At 48.1% G+C, this 17,504-nt stretch overlaps 8 protein-coding genes across 8 annotated transcripts; 4 read left to right on the top strand and 4 right to left on the bottom strand.

Annotated features, from left to right (window-relative positions):
• Nucleotides 1-169: 169 nt before the first annotated feature.
• On the bottom strand, nt 170-1,332 carry B0J16DRAFT_330027 (uncharacterized protein). Its single transcript, XM_046126398.1, has one exon. It carries the CDS (start codon nt 1,272-1,274, stop codon nt 612-614), a length of 663 nt encoding a protein of 220 aa, XP_045989845.1. The 5' UTR covers nt 1,275-1,332; the 3' UTR covers nt 170-611.
• Nucleotides 1,333-2,273: 941 nt separating this feature from the next.
• On the top strand, nt 2,274-3,917 carry B0J16DRAFT_330024 (uncharacterized protein). The gene is made up of 5 exons (XM_046126397.1): nt 2,274-2,406; nt 2,457-2,885; nt 2,935-3,087; nt 3,139-3,694; nt 3,746-3,917. The coding sequence occupies exons 1-5, from the start codon at nt 2,341-2,343 to the stop codon at nt 3,793-3,795; spliced, it is 1,254 nt and encodes a 417-aa protein (XP_045989844.1). The 5' UTR covers nt 2,274-2,340; the 3' UTR covers nt 3,796-3,917.
• Nucleotides 3,918-5,732, bottom strand: B0J16DRAFT_330022 (exonuclease V a 5' deoxyribonuclease-domain-containing protein). Its single transcript, XM_046126396.1, has 2 exons — nt 5,296-5,732; nt 3,918-5,240 (listed from the first exon to the last, which is right to left on the bottom strand). The coding sequence occupies exons 1-2, from the start codon at nt 5,639-5,641 to the stop codon at nt 3,958-3,960; spliced, it is 1,629 nt and encodes a 542-aa protein (XP_045989843.1). The 5' UTR covers nt 5,642-5,732; the 3' UTR covers nt 3,918-3,957.
• A 550-nt stretch (nt 5,733-6,282) lies between these two features.
• B0J16DRAFT_367327 (uncharacterized protein) lies at nt 6,283-7,193 on the top strand. Its single transcript, XM_046130125.1, has 2 exons — nt 6,283-6,743; nt 6,792-7,193. The coding sequence occupies exons 1-2, from the start codon at nt 6,424-6,426 to the stop codon at nt 7,027-7,029; spliced, it is 558 nt and encodes a 185-aa protein (XP_045989842.1). The 5' UTR covers nt 6,283-6,423; the 3' UTR covers nt 7,030-7,193.
• A 2-nt stretch (nt 7,194-7,195) lies between these two features.
• B0J16DRAFT_330019 (E1-E2 ATPase-domain-containing protein) lies at nt 7,196-11,314 on the bottom strand. The gene is made up of 2 exons (XM_046126395.1): nt 10,929-11,314; nt 7,196-10,868 (listed from the first exon to the last, which is right to left on the bottom strand). The coding sequence occupies exons 1-2, from the start codon at nt 11,257-11,259 to the stop codon at nt 7,576-7,578; spliced, it is 3,624 nt and encodes a 1,207-aa protein (XP_045989841.1). The 5' UTR covers nt 11,260-11,314; the 3' UTR covers nt 7,196-7,575.
• A 1,542-nt stretch (nt 11,315-12,856) lies between these two features.
• B0J16DRAFT_36165 (uncharacterized protein) lies at nt 12,857-13,750 on the top strand. Its single transcript, XM_046129765.1, has one exon. It carries the CDS (start codon nt 12,959-12,961, stop codon nt 13,589-13,591), a length of 633 nt encoding a protein of 210 aa, XP_045989840.1. The 5' UTR covers nt 12,857-12,958; the 3' UTR covers nt 13,592-13,750.
• On the bottom strand, nt 13,751-15,659 carry B0J16DRAFT_36164 (uncharacterized protein). Its single transcript, XM_046129761.1, has one exon. It carries the CDS (start codon nt 15,326-15,328, stop codon nt 13,910-13,912), a length of 1,419 nt encoding a protein of 472 aa, XP_045989839.1. The 5' UTR covers nt 15,329-15,659; the 3' UTR covers nt 13,751-13,909.
• A 550-nt stretch (nt 15,660-16,209) lies between these two features.
• On the top strand, nt 16,210-17,456 carry B0J16DRAFT_352873 (uncharacterized protein; the record flags this gene model as incomplete). Its single annotated transcript, XM_046129276.1, has 3 exons — nt 16,210-16,222; nt 16,503-16,744; nt 16,797-17,456. 3 exons carry the CDS (start codon nt 16,210-16,212, stop codon nt 17,454-17,456), a joined length of 915 nt encoding a protein of 304 aa, XP_045989838.1.
• Nucleotides 17,457-17,504: the final 48 nt, after the last annotated feature.

Below are 17,504 nucleotides of genomic sequence, written 5' to 3'. Positions count from 1 at the left end.
GTCCTATCGCTGCCCTGGGCTGCCAGAAGCCTGGATCTTGTCTACTGTGCAGTAGCTGCTACAGCTGTAGATATTCAGCGCGCCCAACTCTAATTGGAGCGGTGTGCTGCAGGCTACAGTCACTGAGCAGTGATTAATTCTAAGCCTCACCTTCGATGAGGTCATGACAGTCGTTAAGTCGCGAGTATATTTAGATCTCTTGAAGTAGTCTAGTTTATGTACAAAATTCTTTGAATATCTTGTTTCTGATTTTCGTTTCCGTGTATGTTTTATATCGGTCTGTAGCGTTATGCTTTGTTTGAGCTGAAACACACTCGCTTCAGGATACGACTCCAGTATGGAACCTATACCTCAGTTGTTTAAGTGTCGATATAGCTCAGTATCATCCTCGTTGACTTGCTGGAAAATCTGATGACAGTGTCTGAATCGTGTGGGAAGTTTGGCCGTGTTCTTCAACCTCTGTCCGGCTGGAAGTCCTGGATGTAGCATAAGTCCTAGCCAGACAACCTCAAAGGCAAAGACCCAGGCAGTAGTCTCAACATAGGCTGCCCTCAGTATGTGACCAGCTTCAGATCGTCTTTGCTGGTATCCCTTCGGTCGCCATAGTGTCGTCACCCATCGTTGCCATTCCCTCTCAGATAAGCTTCCACATCGACTCTCCCAAAGATTTCACGCTGCAGTTGCTCATGCCGCCGTTTTTGGTCGGCGCGATGTTTCTTCAGCTCCTTTTTGTTGAGAGGGTAAGCTAAATGCTCTTTCGTCTTTTCTTTGGGCTTCGGCATCGTTGCCCCGATTCCAAGGTTGTCCTTCTTGTTGGCCACCTTGATGGGATATCGCATACCGTCGTTCTCCCTTCCCAGGCCCTGATGGGCGTCCAGATCCCAGCCTTGAGATGCGAGTGTCCGTACGCCCATGCGCGAGCGATCAAGTGCCGATGGAGGCTGTGAGTGTTGTAGTGAGACTTGATGAGCGAGAGCTGCCTCATGGGGTTGTGTCGTAGATGAGATATCTAGTCCGCAATCTGGACATATTTGTTTCTCCTCCTCTGATTTTTTAGCCTCTTTGTTCTCAGGATTGGAGTTTAGAACAACGCTTGCATACAAATCTCCGAGATCAGTGGCTGTTGATGTTGTCGCAGTCGAGAGACCAGCATCAGGATCGGCAGCCCGCACGAATTTAATCTCCTTGCGTCTAATTCCTGCTCCGAAAGGGCGTTTGTGATGTAAAGGAACGTCATATTCCTCGTCAAATTCTTCTTCTCTGTCTCGCTGCATGGCTAGGGTGGGTTGGATTGATGGTGTGTATGTGCGAGAGGTAGTTGAAGAAGGGAAGTTGTTCTAGAATTCGGTTGCCTAACCTGGCACGCTTTGGGGCCCAGACTATAAATACTGTACTGTACATCTTTTGAACGAAGCTTAATATTCGTGGCACGAAAACACTCCTTTTTAACTTTCCTGCCTAATTGAAACATGGGTCATCCTCTCTATATTCAAGCCTCATTTGAACAGGCGTAAGTCGTCAACTTATGCCGCAGATTCAGCTGTGATTGTATGAAAAGCTTACAACTCTATACCACGAATTCAGCATCAGTATCGTTGGGCTCTCAAAGACCCCATATCAACAACAGGTTGACATATGCAATATTTCTATGAAATCTCAGCTGGTTTCAACAACACCGAAAGAGCCGGCCTCATTCAAATGAAGCAAGGATTATCACATTTAATCATTGTCTTTCATTATGTACGAGAGACCGGGTTGTAGCTACCCTAAAAGTGCCATGCACATAAGCGGCAACTCGAGCATTCTTATTAATATTTATCATCAATTAGGGTCAAATAGAAAAATTCGATTTCTGCGCTTTATTGACCCAAGTGAAGCAGTTAGTATGTTTGTTGTAACTCGGTTGAACGAAATCGCAACATCTCTCGTACTGACAAAGGTTGATGCATTCTTTGTAAGGCAAGCCACACGCTCTCATAAGCCAACAGGTCTGCATGATTCCGAAGAGCCGAGCAAATCGGATGTTTACACCTCTCAAGAGATAACGAACAATCCATAATACGACTGCTAGAATAGCCTTGCAAAATGAATTCTGTTGGTGCTCATGTCACATTTCAAGCGTTACATGGGCTTACGGTGGTACGACAGGTCGTGGTTTGGAAGGTGCTATGAGGAAGGTGCATGCCATATACAGACAGTGCAGGAAATAGGCAAGCTTCCTTCTTGAGGGGTAAGGTGCCTTAGTATCTAGTATTAATACACTTGCTTGTCTCTCCTACATTCATCACATCAATCCAGATCGAACCTGCTTAACCTAACCACCAATCCAAACACGACAACATGGCAGAGACTCTTCCCAAGTGCGACGGTCATCACAAGATCATCATCAATGAAGCTGCCCCAAATGTTCGTCCCAAACATCATCCAGACAATTGCAGACACTCATCACTTCATAGACTCCTTTCTACACTCCAGTACAGGATCCGCCAGCAGGAACACCATACGATGTCCAACCTGAGGGAAGCCTATTCTCGCCCCTCAAACTCAGACGTCTGACTCTTCACAACCGCATCTTCGTCTCACCAATGTGCCAGTATTCAGCAAAGAATGGATACATGACCCCCTGGCACAAACAGCACCTGGGTAGCTTCGCGGCAAGAGGACCCGGTCTGATTCTTACAGAAGTCAACGCCGTCTCACCAGAGGGACGAATAAGTCCTGAAGATGCAGGTGTTTACGAAGATGGACAGATGGAACCTCTAAAGGAAATTGTGGACTTTGTTCATAGTCAGGGCGCCAAGATTGCGATTCAGATGGGCCACGCTGGTAGAAAGGCGAGTACAGTTGTGCCGTGGCTGGATCGCAAGAACACAGCTTTTAAAGAGGTAAGTTGTACGTACTACTTTTGCACAAATGTGTTACTGACACTAGTAGGCCAATGGGTGGCCTGATGAGGTGGTAGCACCAAGTGCAATTCCTTACAGCCCAGAGTCTGTCGTGCCCAAAGAGATGACCAAGGATGATATCTCCAAGTTCAAGAAAGACTGGGTTGCCGCTGTAAAGCGCGTCCTCAAAGTCGGCTTTGATGTAAGTGCACCAGTCCGCTAGCCCTTGGTATATCATGAACTAACCTCTCAGGCCATCGAAATCCATGGCGCTCATGGTTATCTGATCAACAACTTCCTTTCCCCAGCCTCTAACCAACGAACTGACGAATACGGCGGGTCCTTCGAGAACCGTATTCGTCTTCTTGTTGAGATTGTCCAGCTAACCCGCGAAATCGTCCCATCAGACTATCCTCTTCTCGCCCGTATACCTGGCACAGATTACCTTGACTTTGACCCATCTTTGCCCCAGTGGCACATTGAAGAAGCAGCAAAGCTCGGCAAGATCCTTGCAGATGAGGGGATAGACCTGCTCGATGTCACTGGTGGTGGTTTGGATAGCCGTCAGAAGATCAAATCCGGCCCTGGATATCAAGTTCCTTGGGCTGCAGCTGTGAAGAAAGCTGTCAAGGGCACTGGCACCATCGTGGCTCCTGTGGGAATGATTACTTCTGGAAAGCAAGCTCAGGGCTATCTGGATGAGGGCTCTGTCGATGCAGTGTTTGTTGGACGGGGCTTCCTCAAGGACCCCAACTTGGTGTGGCACTGGGCCGATGAACTGGACATCGATATCCATGTTGCTGCTCAATGTAAGTTTTCAAAATCCGATTGTCGAGTAGGCTTACTGATGATGGTTTTAGATGGCTGGGGCTTCGGCATCACGCGTACTCATAGGCCGCGCAAGCACTGAGAGGGAACAGCTCTACTACCGCCGAGGTCACTATGATGCCTTTGGTTTCGACCAGACAAACAAATCAGAATGCTTAAAAATCTATAACCTAAACAGTCCATACAAGTCTCATGATATATCCTAATGCGTCGTAATTCATCATATATCCAGGAATCCATCTTCTCAGGCGGCATTGTTGCTCGCTCGGCGTGTCGCGCGTTTCTTTTGTGAATTCCGGGCCTTCTGCAGCATCTCTTCATCCATACTCTGCCGCCAAGAACAGTCGTCCACGAACTCGCATGTTCTGCACTTGAAGGCCTCTTCTATATCAACGCCTTTGGCCTCACGCCTACCTTTCCACCACTCCATGTAGTTGGAAAGATATGTCTCCAATGCCTGTTTTGAAACGGGAAAGTCATGCAAGTCGATCTCGCGACCGTCATCACGGTGAACATATTGCACCCGAAGCATATGTCCCATGGAGTGTTCGCCGTAGGGGAAAGCAAGATCGATCTCTTCCTGAACAAGAGGGATGAGCTCTCGCAAAGTTCGATACTGCAGAAGATCGGGGCCAATTGAGGAAGAGCTTCGGAAGCTGGAAGAAGGGTTATCTTGTGTGAACTCAGTCTCCGTTTCTGATGCATCCACGAATATCTCGTCGTGTAAACTGCCAATCTGTGCGATAAAGGTATCTGAGAAGGCATCATCTACATCAAGTCCGTATCGCCGAAACACTTTGAGGAAATCCAGTTTCCCAGCGGCCATCTCCGATAAAAAGTGATGGTATAGGAGCAGTTGGATCTTTGCAGGTCGTATTTGAGCGTTTGAAACTGGAGAGGTAGATCCGCGAGTCTTGACATCGGCGAGATAGATCTTTGGTCCTGAATGATTCGCAACACCCTTTTTCGGTGGGAAGTAATCGGTCAAGGATGATTGTCTCTTGCTTGTCTCAGACTCTTGACTAGAAAGCTCTGCTTCGAACTCGGGGTTTGGATTTTCATAGCTCACACTATCAATGACTCCATTGACGAGATTCTCATCGACCATTCCCCATACTTCGAGCTCGCGAGTGAGTCCTCTATCGCGCAAGGTCCTCAGTCCTTGCACTAGATTCCATAGCCGGAGACCAAATGCGTCCTCTTTGGTCATGATATCGATTTTGACAGTAGTATGAACTTCATCTTCGAGTTTCTTGTGAATCTTAGAGCCTTTCTTCATAGCAGCTGTTCTCGTTCTTCGGCCTCCAGGTAGTCGAGTGAGCGTATACCAGTACTGCAACTCGCACCAAGCACCAGAAGTGAGATCGGTCACGGTCAGTGGTCTCTTAGGATATGACCTGAACCGCTGGATGGGCGAGCGGCCATCGTCATACGACTCATCCTGGTTCGCTTCAGATGTTCTCCCTGCAGTAATTGTTGATTCCGACAGTGGTGATTTAGGCTTCAAATCCGTTAAAGCTTTGCTTACTAATTTCTTGGGTCAGTTAGTGTGATGAAGCCCAACGGAGAAATCATCACGTACAATCGGGGTAATAAACGTCCTCGTTTGAAGTTGCAACGGGTGGCGTTTGTAGACCTGACGACGATTCACGTTGGTTAAACGCCTGCCCTCTGTAAAGATCGCTCGACTGTCCTGTCTCAGTGCGGCCCAAGGTATACTCTGAAGCGCCAATTGTTGAAAGGTCATCTTGGTCAAATACACGATCGGTTCTTTCGGGCACAGCGTCTATAGCTGCCAATCTCGCATTATTTTGAGGAGTGTGATCGTTTTGAGAGGCGAGCTGGAAGAGCAACTCTTCCTCTTCTGCATCGAATTCGTAGCCAAATTCGTTATCGCTATCTAACGTCATCGCAGCCGTGCTCGCCATGGCGATGAATCATTATTCTTCCTCGGGGAAAGAATGTGGCGAGGAAAATAATTAGCACTCGTGGCTTAATTAGCAGCCCGAGGCTTTGAATGACGAAGATGAATTTGGCGTCTTCGTTTTAGAGGGGAAACGCGAAATGGGGAACACGGGATCACGTGGGCATTTGAGGAACAACTGCCTAAAAATAGGCAACTGCTTTTTACATGTACATCATGGATGTGAAATGTAAAAAGTACTAATGCAATGGCTGAATCAGAGATGATTTCAGGTCAACTGTTGGTCTTGAATCTTGGTAAATGCTGCCAAAGACTCGGTACCTGAAACCCTGCACTTGGATGCCGAGTACAATGGATCTCATTCATCTCAATGTCTCTGCTGCAAGCAACAATACCCGAATCCGGTCTTGATAGCTGAATAGCACAAATAGATATATTGTCACTGCCTTGTCTTGCCATACAGAATATTTAAAAAACCAGCTGAGAATCTTCAGCTTTACTGCTGACTCTAACCTCAAAGTCCTCCACCAGCTGAACTCCCTTTGAAACCCACTAAACGAGCCAGGACTCTTGCACTGCCCTATCCCAAGTGGCTTGGGGCCCCTGACTTGTCCACTATCAGCTCTAGGCTTCCAAGTCCTGAACATCGTACAAGGCAGCAGCGAGATACAAAGCTTTCGCACTTTCCCAAGAAGAACCAAGAACGTCAAGCTGCATACACTCGTTCGTTCTTTCCGAAACTCAAATCGTTCCTTCCCTTTCCACCCCGCTCCACTCCGCTCCGACATGTCCAGCGTCCTCCGAAAACGTCGCCCCACTACCGGGCCCGAAGCCGGTAAAGACACCGGGGAAGCAACAAGGACAACTCCCAAGCTGGAATTCATGTCGCTACCAACCGAAATCCACCTAGCAATCTCCAAGTTTCTGATCTACCCAGACGCTCTCTCCCTAAAACACACCAACGCCCATTTTTACAGCCTTGTCGATACTGGCATTAATCTCAAGGTTGAATGGCTAGTTGAGCGAAGGAGTCTCCATCTGGAATGTCCCAATGACCGACGCTGTGATCTTGGGAGCGATCTTCGATTCTGCCGTGGAAGCGTGCCGTATGTTACCCACCGTCTTATTAATATTCATGTCACTAACTACCCCAGGCTATTGATGCGTCGAAGACGAGAACATGTCGAATGCGAATCTCGACCAGGTCTCGGATGTCTCGTCTACGGAACAAGGAGATGTTCCCATCGCTCATTATTGAGCAGGACTCTTCCCCGATGGATGCAAATAAAACTGACTATTGAGGTCTGGTGGATTGTGCTCGCTCTTATACCCATCGTATTCTGCTGGGTGTGGTTGGTGCAGCTGCCTTGGGCGGCTTTATTAAGCTCTTGATTCATAAAAATTAGCCTTTCACTTATTTTGGCGTACAGGAACGGGCTAGCACTTCGGTTGTGGTGACTGGATTGGACTCTTAATGTTAATACTGTACAATATGGGGGTTTCGTGGTGGTATCTCAAGATAGTTGATCAATCACTATGCACAGAGCAACTCGTTGGTTATAACATCACTCAGTAAATAAACACTGGTCAAAGAACGGCTATATATTGAACAAGATCGAACTATCACTAGGCGGAGTTATGTGTTCTCCTTTTAGACCTAGTGCCGTACCAAGCACCTTGTTCAAGGAGCCACGATGGTTGAAAGATAGCTCGCTATAGAGCTTCGAGAGAAAGATAATGGTTGTTGCAGACGTCAAGAGACGCTTTTCTTGTGTGAATTCCAAAACAAAGCCACGGTAGCGACAGAAGAGCAGCATTCTGCCTAAAGCCAAAGTAACACGGAGTAAATACATAGCTGTTAGCCTTCTGGTAAGATTTCAAGGAAAGTGTATGGTGGCTGAGCTGACAGGAGTTACTGGGAGAGTCAGGATCTCCCACTTAGATCTTCGACCAGCGCAGAAGCACCGCGGCGAGGATAACAGGCAAAACGCTCACCAACTCTCCAAGGCCAGCATATTCCGGCGGGATTCTTGCATTGACAAATGCACCAGCAGCAAGAAGAACAGCAAATGTGTTGTACACAAAACTCCAGCAGAAGTTGAACTTGATGCGGTTCACAGACTTTCGGCTGGCATCTATCATAGTGACGATACCGCTAAGTGCAGGCCGCATGAGAACTACGTCTGCAGCAGACTGTGCAACATCGGTACCCTCGTTCATGTGGACACCAATTGTGGCTTGTGCGAGGGCAACAGCATCGTTTGTGCCGTCGCCGCAGAAAACGACGACTGGCTTCTTGCGATCTGTATCGGTGCCAAGGAGAGTTTGTATGTAGCCCTTTTTACCGGTAGGTGATGTTCGAGAGCTCACGTTGGTTCTCGGAATGTTCAGCTTTGCTGCTAAGCTGTGAACGGCTTCATGATCGTCACCGGAAACCACATGAACTGAGATACCGCGTCTGTGCAGAGTCTCGACAGTACCTAAAGCGTCGTCTCGGAGTTCGTCCTGGAGGCCATACACGGAGTGCAACTCGTCGTTTACCGTGAAACAAAAGACAGTATAGCCTTGAGAAAGCATCGTATAGACGACAGGGTGTTCAGAGATATTCAACCAGCGTGAGTTTCCGGCTCTTAGTCTCTGTCCATTTACAACAGCTTCGAGACCTTTGCCAGTCAGGCTCTTTGGTTCACATGTGGAATGAGTTTCAACTCCCATGTCCTTAAGATGAGCCGCCACAGCTACCGAAACTGGATGACGGCTATTTTCGATAAGGCCCAGAAGGATTGGAAGAGAAGCTTCGTCGATACACTCCTTCGAAACGACAGAAAGCTTTCCTCGAGTCAAAGTACCAGTTTTATCAAAGACAACATGAGAAGTCTTATGAGCAACTTCGATAGCATCGGCGGACTTGAAGATTATGCCTTTCTCTGCAGCAACTCCACTCATAATCACTATGACCATGGGGACTGCCAGTCCGATGGCACAAGGGCATGAAACGATGAGAACCGCGATGGCATAGGTGATTGCCTCAGTTGTAGCCTTGGAACCGCCATATCCCCGAACCGTCAGGCCGACAGCAACCCAAATCGCAAAAGTGACAATGGTTAATGTGACTACTACAGGGACAAAGTAGGAGGCCACTCGGTCCGCCAGATCCTGCAACTTAGGTTTCGACAACTTAGCCTCATCAACCATGGCGGCGATCGCATTAATAGTGTTTTCACTGGGTAATCGGTTAAGGCGTACAGTCAAGACACCTGAACCATTGATAGATCCTGCGATAACGCCAGACTTGTGATACTTCTCCACAGGTCTGGACTCGCCTGTCAGCGTCGATTCGTCGACCTCGGATGAGCCAGTAATGACAGTTCCGTCAGTAGGGATCCGTGTATCGGGAAGAACCTTGAACACGTCACCATACTGAAGAAGTCTAGTATCAATCTCTCGCTCAACACCACTCTTCTCGTCGACAAGAATGGCAGTTGATACCTGAAGCGACCGAATGGATATAGATTCAACTGCCTTCTGGCGGGCGAGTGCCGCAACCCAGCGACCAACCATGACCAAAGTCACCAGCAAGGTCGAAGTCTCGAAGAATTGTCCAGTCGAGAGAGGTTTTCCACCGACAAGATATCCGAAAGACACAACCGAGAAGATATATGCTGCGCTAGTGCTCAGAACAATCAACAAATCCATCTCGATGACTCTGGAGAAGACCAGTGCTTTGATAGCCTTAGGGTAGAATGGCCCTGCGATGACAACTTGGACAATCGTAGCCAGAGCCAGCGAGGCCGAGGAGTAGGCAGTCTCATTCTCAGGAAGTGGCGCCCATGCCATGACGAGCACAGGGATCGTAAGAACAGCGGACAGAAGAGTCAAATACCCAACATGACGAACATGCTTGCTGCCAGCCTCAAGGGATGAGTCCCCGACAGGAGGAGCAAGTTTAATAGGAGGGCTCCATGACCTTCCCGCCAGGTCTCGAGCCCCAACGATCTTAGGGTCAAAGGACACTCGAACAGTACCCTTGTCAAGAACAGTCATATCGTCAACACCCTTAGGCCAGGTCTGTCCCATGAACTCCAAAGTGTTGCCATCGACAATAAAATCCAAGCTTGAACCTTGGGTTTGGATCCTCTCGCATTTGAACTCGGTGGTACGTTCGAGGTGTTTGATAACTTCATCGACTGATCCGAGACGCAGATCAATGTTGAATTCTGCACGTGAGAGAACAAGACTTGTCTTCAAGTCGTTGACAGAAGGAACTGTTGCAAGTGTTCGGTTGAGCTTCGTTTCACAGCCAGTACATGTCATGCCAGAGATGCTCAGGACCACACGTTCTTTTCCCGTGGTCTGATTCTCGATGTCCCCGGGCCTATTGGTAGAGACCGTTTCATTTCCTGGGTTTTTCTCAACGGCAACAGATTTACAGCATCCATCATCCGAGTTTCGGCAGGACTGGGGCTTCTCGCAGCAGGATCCGGCACATTTGTCGCCAGAGGACTTGGCCGGAGTTTTGTCTGCTGGCTTGCAACAAGTACGGACACATCCAGGCTTGGGCAGTTTCTTCATAGTCTTGTTTTTCCTTGCTTCACAGCAGGACTTGGAACAACCGGAAGCCTCAGTGTTAGCTACCGGTGTGATTGAGTTGTTTTTCGCAGCAAGGGCCTCTTCGCGCTCAGCTGAACAGCAAACATCGGAACAGCCATCATTGGTAGTAAGGTTCTCGGCAACGTCGTTGCCCTTTTGAGAAAACTTTGCTAGGCTTTGTTCCAAAACAGAAGATTCAGCATTAGATGTATCATTTCCGCAACAGTCTTTCGCTGACTTGTTCTTAAGAACAACTTCCTTGTTTGGGCTGAAAGCTGAACAGCATGCCTTGACGCAGCTCTCTCTGACGGAAGACCTGCTGTCTGACCTGACACTCTCATCGGAGCTCTTCCTAAGACGAAGTCGATTTTCTACGGCCCTCTTCTTAGTGGCGGGGCCAGTACTGCTGCTAGAGTCTGAGGAAGTACGCAGGAGAGAACGGGTTGACGATTTCTTAGCCGGACGGTCCCGGGTTTCGCAGCATGACTCCTGACCCATAGCAATAAGAGCACGACAGATACAGCCAAGAGCTTGAAGAGTCGCGCCATAGCGGTCGAGAGTGGATACACTATGTTTGTTGCATGGCTTGCCGTTTATTGCGCCATCGCAGCTGGAGCTAGAGCTGCCGCAACCCGTTCCGTCTACCAATGCATTGTTAGCAAACATGAGCCGGTGAAGTTTGTTCAATATCAGATACTTACAATCATTTGTAGTAGAGCTCATTTGGCATTCGCGCATGGCCAGGCGGTCAATGCAAGCTGAGTTACAGCAAGGATTCTTTTTGCCGCGGCAGCAGTCGGGTGCATCGTCACTGGTTTCTTCTTTGCCCGCCTCACAGTCTTTCGAAGCGCAATTATCCGCTTGACAGATGATTGCTTTGTCTTTGTCTTTGTCCTTCTCAGACTCAACTCTGTCGTCACCGTAGCAGGAATCTTTGCAGCTATCGACATCATGCTGAGACGATGCTTGAGAAGCAACTGGCTCTGGAGGAGAAGGGGCCGGAGGGCCGCAGCAGCCCGATTGGCATCCCATATTCACGCAAAATTTGATGCTCTCTTCTTTGGGGGGCGATATTGGTGAATGTTGTTTGTATGTAGGAAAGTTGCATTTCTCTGACGGGTATCGTTTCGAGGTCTCGGACTAGCTTGTCGGCTGCTACCCTGTTCAAAATGCACGTGAATGGCTTCACTATGAGAGACCAGCCTCAGGATAATCTACCAATGTACCAATCTGTACTACTCAGGATGGACGTAGGAGGTTATGTTCTACGAATATATCTACAGCAAGGATTATCCGTAAACACAAATCTAGTACGAATTGGTCTGTTTACTAATATTTGACACTGAAGTTGACCATCAGAGCCCGGCTTAATCACACTGACTGACAAACGCTGTCCATACACTCCGGAAAGAGATGTCTACAGTATACTTGACAAGGTTGTCTTTATATCTTTTTTTGTCGAGAATATGATTGCTTTATAGCAACTGTAGCTATCCGTGCGCATAAGCATCTTTATGCTATCATCCAAACACCCAGTGTAACAAGGTCAAGAAGGTGAATGAAGTTACATTGCACTATCATAGACATTTATATAGAATCCGTCGTAATGACATCTGTCTCTTTATTCTCTCTCCCAGATACCATCGCCTCCTGTCTCAAGGCATCTACTCCATCCTGATATCTCCCGAGTCAAGACCACCTCATCAAGCCAGAATGTCAAAACCCATCACCATCGACTCTCACCACATCCCACTTCTTGAAAGTTTCCTAGACACTATCCAGCTGCACATCGAGGAACTCATGGTGACCCTCAACAAACTCACCGAAGTCCGAGAGCATGTACCCCAGTCACAGACTCAAAAGTGTGCGAGCGTGGACAACCTCATAAAGTACATCAGTCTCGAGGCCTGTTGGCACATGCGCACCTTCAACACTTACAAAGAAATTCGAGATATGGTCCGGCCGTCTGTCGAAGTCCATGATAATGTTGATGATCTTATTTAGGCTCGCCACTAGAAAGAGTGAGACAATGGGCACAATACTACTGTTGAACATGGACTGACAATGAGGTAGAACAGACTTGCTTTCGACGAGAGTACGACCAACATCGCTATGAATTCGCCACATTGCTGAAATCAGAATGGATGGCTTTGGGGGCACTGTCAGTTGAAAGTCACCATCCTTTGCGCATACCTACCACCGGGCCACTCCTTTTTATTTCACTCAAGTGCTTTTCTTTGCGAGAAGTTTCTGTAGATAGTAACATAATCAGTCTTATGACTTGGTTGACTTATAACATACTATTGGCAATCTTATACACTCCCATACTTCTCAATCTCGCCATTATCAAAGTGAATGTTGGCCATACGAGGGTAATCACAGTGTTCATCCAACATGTATAACTGCAATTATTTTGTTGATGAACATTACAAAATCTTGGCCATTCGGTTACAGCACAATGGATTCTCCCCTCTGTGTTGTGTGATCTCCGACTGCTTCACATGAGGCTCACCTTGAACAAAACGGCCATTCGTATAATAACAACCACTGCCCAGGTCATACAAGTAACCAACTCAGCTGCTCAACACTCTTATTCAACTTTACAAACCATAGTTTCTCCAATTGGATCGCTCACTTAGGAAAGAACAGTCGTATAATGCCTATTTTCTGTTGTTATCTTACAGAATGTCTCTTGCGTGCAGCGAACACCTCAGCGCTGTAAAAAGAGTGAATGTTCAATTCTGGGTATAAGTATCCCCAGTCCTTCTCGGCTTTTCGAATTTCGATTTCTCCTTATCTTGTCTCCAGACAAACCCGAGTTCTTACACTACTACACTTTTCCAGATTTAAGATCTACAGCAAGCAACAAGAACGACCAAAACATATACCTCTGACTCAACTTCCTACCAGCATGCCTTCTTTTAACATTTTTTCCTCTTCTAAGAAGGAGGATCCCAAGAATGATGTCCAGAAGGAGGAGGATGCTGCTGCTGCTGCCAGGGCTAAGGTTCTGAAGGAGCTGGAGATTGAAAACGGCCGACTGCGCCTGAAGAACGCCTCCCTCCACCATGAGCTTATGGAAGTTCACCGAGAAAATTACAACGCCGCCCGTAGAGTCGATACTACACGAGCTCTGTTCAACTCGACTCTCGGCACTTTGATGGTTGTAGACCAACAAGTGGAAGCCGCCTTCGACGTAAAAGAGATTAAGCAGGCGGTGGAGAAGAATGCCGATGTCAAACCAGTCGACAAGACCATTGCTGTGGAGTGGCTCAAGGCCACTCAGGTTGAGCGGACCGGCATCCGAGCCAACCTCAAGCAGTGCATCGATGCACTTGAGAAACATCTTCAGAAGACGAAGTAAGTGGACGACCTTGTGTTGAGCGCCTGTGGTCGGTTTTGGAGTGGGGAGTGCTATGGGACGAAGAGATTGGAAAGCTGACATGTTCTCAGGTTGATTTGTCTCAAAACAAGCCGGACTTGACTTGACATAAGTCCTCAAGGTAAGCTTGGTTTCCCATCATGAATGAAGCACACTTTTTAGCCCTATTCAGTAGTAAAAATCAATATAAGCACAAAAAAGGTTGGAAAAAAGAATCACTTTATCTCTCATGAAATTGCCCCATTTTGTACCTTTTGTGATAAACAAATAAAACGTGAAATGTTGCTTGCTATAGCATGTCTAATTCTTCACTCCATCTTTTAGCTCCTGCTTAATCCTGGTGACAGTACCGGCACCACCATATGTCATTCCTGTGTAGACCATCGCTACGCTTGCACCAGCGTTAAGGATCTGTCGTGCTTGCTCGCCGTTGGTGATACCTCCTGTGGCGAAGATGACCTTTTGAGCACCGCCCTTGGCGCCGAGGCTGGCCTTGAAAGAGTGCTTGTCTAGCATCTTGCGGTATCGGCCGACGAGGTCGAGTGTGCGGCTGTACATGGCAGGGCCTGAGTAACCACCAGTCTCCATGAGGTTCTGTCGCTCCTGGGTGGTAAGCTTTATACCAGGGGGAATGACGCCGTCTCTTCGCTTGGTGGTGTTTCCAACAATAACTCCGTCGACGCCACTTCGGTGAACAGCCTCGACAATACCCTCCATCTGTGTGTCCTCATCCTCATCGGGAGAAACCTTGACCATGACCTTGGGCCTTTGCTGTCGGTCGGTCTTAGCAGCCTCCTCAACAACGGCGCTCAGGAGCCGTGTCAGGGGCTCAGTGGCCTGGAGATCACGAAGACCAGGAGTGTTAGGGCTGCTGACATTGACGACCAGAACGTCGGCGTAGCGAGCGAGTCTTCGCACACAGTAGACGTAGTCTTCAGCAATAGCCTTCTCATCCCGCTCGTCCGTTTCCTTGTTCTTGGCGATTTGAACAGCCAGAAGTCGGCCCTCTCGCAGACTTCCAGGAGGAACCTTGGCGTTTCCGTTCAGAACATCCTTCTCAGTGAGTCCAAGAGATCGGGCATATCGTCGAAGTCGGTCCCTCAATCGAATAGCCATATCGTCAGCTCCGCGGGAGTTCAGACCGTATCGGTTGACCATGCCATCAAGGCTGCGAACACGGAACACTCGAGGCTTAGGGTTACCCTCCTGAGGGAGGGGTGTGCAGCCACCAATCTCGACAATACCAGCTCCAAGATCAAACAGCGCATCTGCAATCTCGCCATCCTTGTCAAGACCAGCGGAGATAGCAATTGGGTTCTGTATCTCGGTTCCAAAAACGTTGACGGCCAGTTCGGGGGAGTTGAGAGTAGTGTCGCGCTCGCGGGGGTTGAGGTTGAGTTCATGGAGCACCTTCAGCGCCGTGGTACCAGCATGGTGGGCATCCTCAGCATCAGGGTATGCCCAACGCAGCAGCGGGGGTACGACCCATCGGTGGAAGAAAGCTCGAGTATCGGTAGCGTAGAGGTAAGAGCCGTAAAGAGCAGCAGCAGCTACACTGCCGTAAAGAGCGAGTCTGAGACCAGCTCCGTCACCGGCTGAAGAAGAAGACGAAGCGTTGCGGCGCTGAACGACGTTTGACTTGGGGAGAGTAGGGCGGGCGGATGAAGCGATTCGGGTGCCTGAGACGGCAGCTCGTGATCTGAAGAGAGCGGCAGACATGGCTGGGAAGTAATGCTGGGCCGGGCCAGCTCCCAATGGTTCAACAAGACGCGAGAGTTGGTTTCGGGTGAAGCTTCAACTTGCATCCACAAATTCCCGACCTTGGATTGTAGGGCCCAGTGCAGCACAGTATAAACACGGTACAATTGAGAAAGCTTGACAGCGCATAAAGCGAAGCGCCCTGGGATAGCAATTGTTAGATATATCGTGACTGTCTCTTCAATTGCTTTAGTTAGCCAGTTCTATCATATGTTTGATGGAAATTTTCATCACAGAATCCCGTCTTCCTTATCTTCCCTCTCAGGCGGGTCAAAGAAAAATCGAGACTTAGTTAAGGATGACCTAAAGATTAGGATAGTCTACCATAAGCTTTAGCCTAAACATATCTAAGTCATTTTGTCAATACGCTTCTGTGTCTTGGTTATTTTTCGGACCGCGTGCCTCTCTCATAGCCAGGCCTAGAACAGAGGGTAATTGGATCCAGTTGAAACTAGATCTCTTTTTATTTATCGTATTCAGCATCTATCAGATCATAAACATGATCGTGGGTAGAGCTAACAATGCTGTGGTCTTATAATAAAGCTGATTTGAGGTGAAATAGAATGACCATGACACGAGAGTGAAAACTCTTCTTCTTCGATATTCACATGTCCGCTCGAGCAACTACGTACCAAACATGTGATTACGAGAGCTGTGACGAACCATCTGTATCATGACCACTAATCTCAGTTTATTCAGTGGCATCACTCTTATTCAGATCCACAGTCTTTCGCTCCGGACCGGCTTGATATCTCGGTATCAGGATAATTATTCCGATCGGTGCGGCCTTCGCACAATTCGGAGCACGAAATTAATCCGGGCTCCACTTTCGGCCGTCTACGATGCCGTCTCTTAGTGGACTCGGCGTCCTATACATCATGACTTCGGTCTATTCGACCATCGGATACACCATGATTTGTAACGAATGCACAATGTGAGATTACATCGTGATACGATGATAGATCAGTGCACGTAGATATACTGGGTAGGACTGCATATAAGATGGTCAATAGATCACCAATAATGGCTTTCACTACTCTCACAGTTCAGTTCAATTCAATAATTCTACAATAAACCCTATCATCACATTTGATACCCTTAATAACACCAACAAATTCGAAAATGTCTCGAGCAGTCTTGATTTGTGGTGCAACCGGAAAGCAAGGCGGTGCTGTTCTCAACAGACTCGTCAAACAAAATGCCGACTTCAAGATTCTAGCCGTCACCAGAAACGCCAAGTCTCCTTCAGCTCAAAGGCTCCTCACGAAATCATCAAACATCAAGCTTGTTCAGGGCGATCTAGCCGACCCTGCTGGGATTTTCAGAGCAGCCAGGAGTGTTACAGACCAGCCTATCTGGGGAGTGTTCAGTGTTCAGGTAAGAGTGTTCATTATCTTGGGAAATGAACAGATACTAACTGGTCGCGAAGGTACCTATGGGTTTTGGCCAAGGAGGCGGGGGTGAGGTTGGACAAGGCAAAGGTCTCGTCGACGCCGCTCTGGAAGCTGGGGTCAAATTCTTTGTCTACACTTCAGTCGACCGACATGGCAAAGACTCTGAGAACAATCCAACCCCAGTCCCCCATTTCATAGCCAAGCATGAAATTGAGAAGCATCTTATTGCACGCACCGTCAATACTGATATGAAGTGGGCCATCCTGCGACCAGTGGCTTTCATGGACAACTTGACTGATGACTTCCTTGGAAAATCGTTCGTCACAGCTTGGAAGCTAGCTGTCAAGACAAAACCTATTCAGCTTGTTTCCGTAACTGACGTGGGCGTCGCTGGTGGCGAGGCTTTCCTTCACCCTGAGAAATATGCGGGCCGTGCGGTATCACTCGCAGGCGACGAGTTAACGCTTGAAGAATTCCTAAAGATCTTCAAGGAGAAGACTGGTCGAGAAGCTCCCTCTACCTATAGTCTTATCGTTTACCCAATGATGGCCATGGTAAAGGAGTTGGGATACATGTTCAAATGGTTCAACGATGTTGGTTTTGATGCGGATTTGAAGACCTTGAGACAGGAATACCCGGAGTTCAAGACCTTCGGTACTTGGCTCGAGACGGAAAGCGACTTTGCGCGTAAATAAGTTCCCTCTGCTTCTTTGAAGCTGCTTCGAATGGGCGTTTCTTGAATA

This window comes from Fusarium flagelliforme (assembly GCF_020744385.1).
Source record: "Fusarium flagelliforme strain FIESC 12 MPI-CAGE-AA-0113 chromosome Unknown B0J16scaffold_1, whole genome shotgun sequence".
Lineage (NCBI taxonomy): Eukaryota > Fungi > Ascomycota > Sordariomycetes > Hypocreales > Nectriaceae > Fusarium > Fusarium flagelliforme.
This window is presented reverse-complemented; position numbering and strand designations above follow the sequence as displayed.

Coding starts and splice junctions, on each gene's coding strand:
- B0J16DRAFT_330027 (XM_046126398.1), bottom strand. CDS start 1,274: ATGCAGCGAGACAGAGAAGAAGAATTTGACGAGGAATATGACGTTCCT.
- B0J16DRAFT_367327 (XM_046130125.1), top strand. CDS start 6,424: ATGTCCAGCGTCCTCCGAAAACGTCGCCCCACTACCGGGCCCGAAGCC. Junction 6,744..6,791: donor TTCTGCCGTGGAAGCGTGCC/GTATGTTACCCA, acceptor TAACTACCCCAG/GCTATTGATGCGTCGAAGAC.
- B0J16DRAFT_330019 (XM_046126395.1), bottom strand. CDS start 11,259: ATGGGATGCCAATCGGGCTGCTGCGGCCCTCCGGCCCCTTCTCCTCCA. Junction 10,869..10,928: donor GAGCTCTACTACAAATGATT/GTAAGTATCTGA, acceptor ATGCATTGGTAG/ACGGAACGGGTTGCGGCAGC.
- B0J16DRAFT_330024 (XM_046126397.1), top strand. CDS start 2,341: ATGGCAGAGACTCTTCCCAAGTGCGACGGTCATCACAAGATCATCATC. Junction 2,886..2,934: donor AGAACACAGCTTTTAAAGAG/GTAAGTTGTACG, acceptor TGACACTAGTAG/GCCAATGGGTGGCCTGATGA. Junction 3,088..3,138: donor TCCTCAAAGTCGGCTTTGAT/GTAAGTGCACCA, acceptor CTAACCTCTCAG/GCCATCGAAATCCATGGCGC.
- B0J16DRAFT_36165 (XM_046129765.1), top strand. CDS start 12,959: ATGTTCAATTCTGGGTATAAGTATCCCCAGTCCTTCTCGGCTTTTCGA.
- B0J16DRAFT_330022 (XM_046126396.1), bottom strand. CDS start 5,641: ATGGCGAGCACGGCTGCGATGACGTTAGATAGCGATAACGAATTTGGC. Junction 5,241..5,295: donor GGACGTTTATTACCCCGATT/GTACGTGATGAT, acceptor CCAAGAAATTAG/TAAGCAAAGCTTTAACGGAT.
- B0J16DRAFT_36164 (XM_046129761.1), bottom strand. CDS start 15,328: ATGTCTGCCGCTCTCTTCAGATCACGAGCTGCCGTCTCAGGCACCCGA.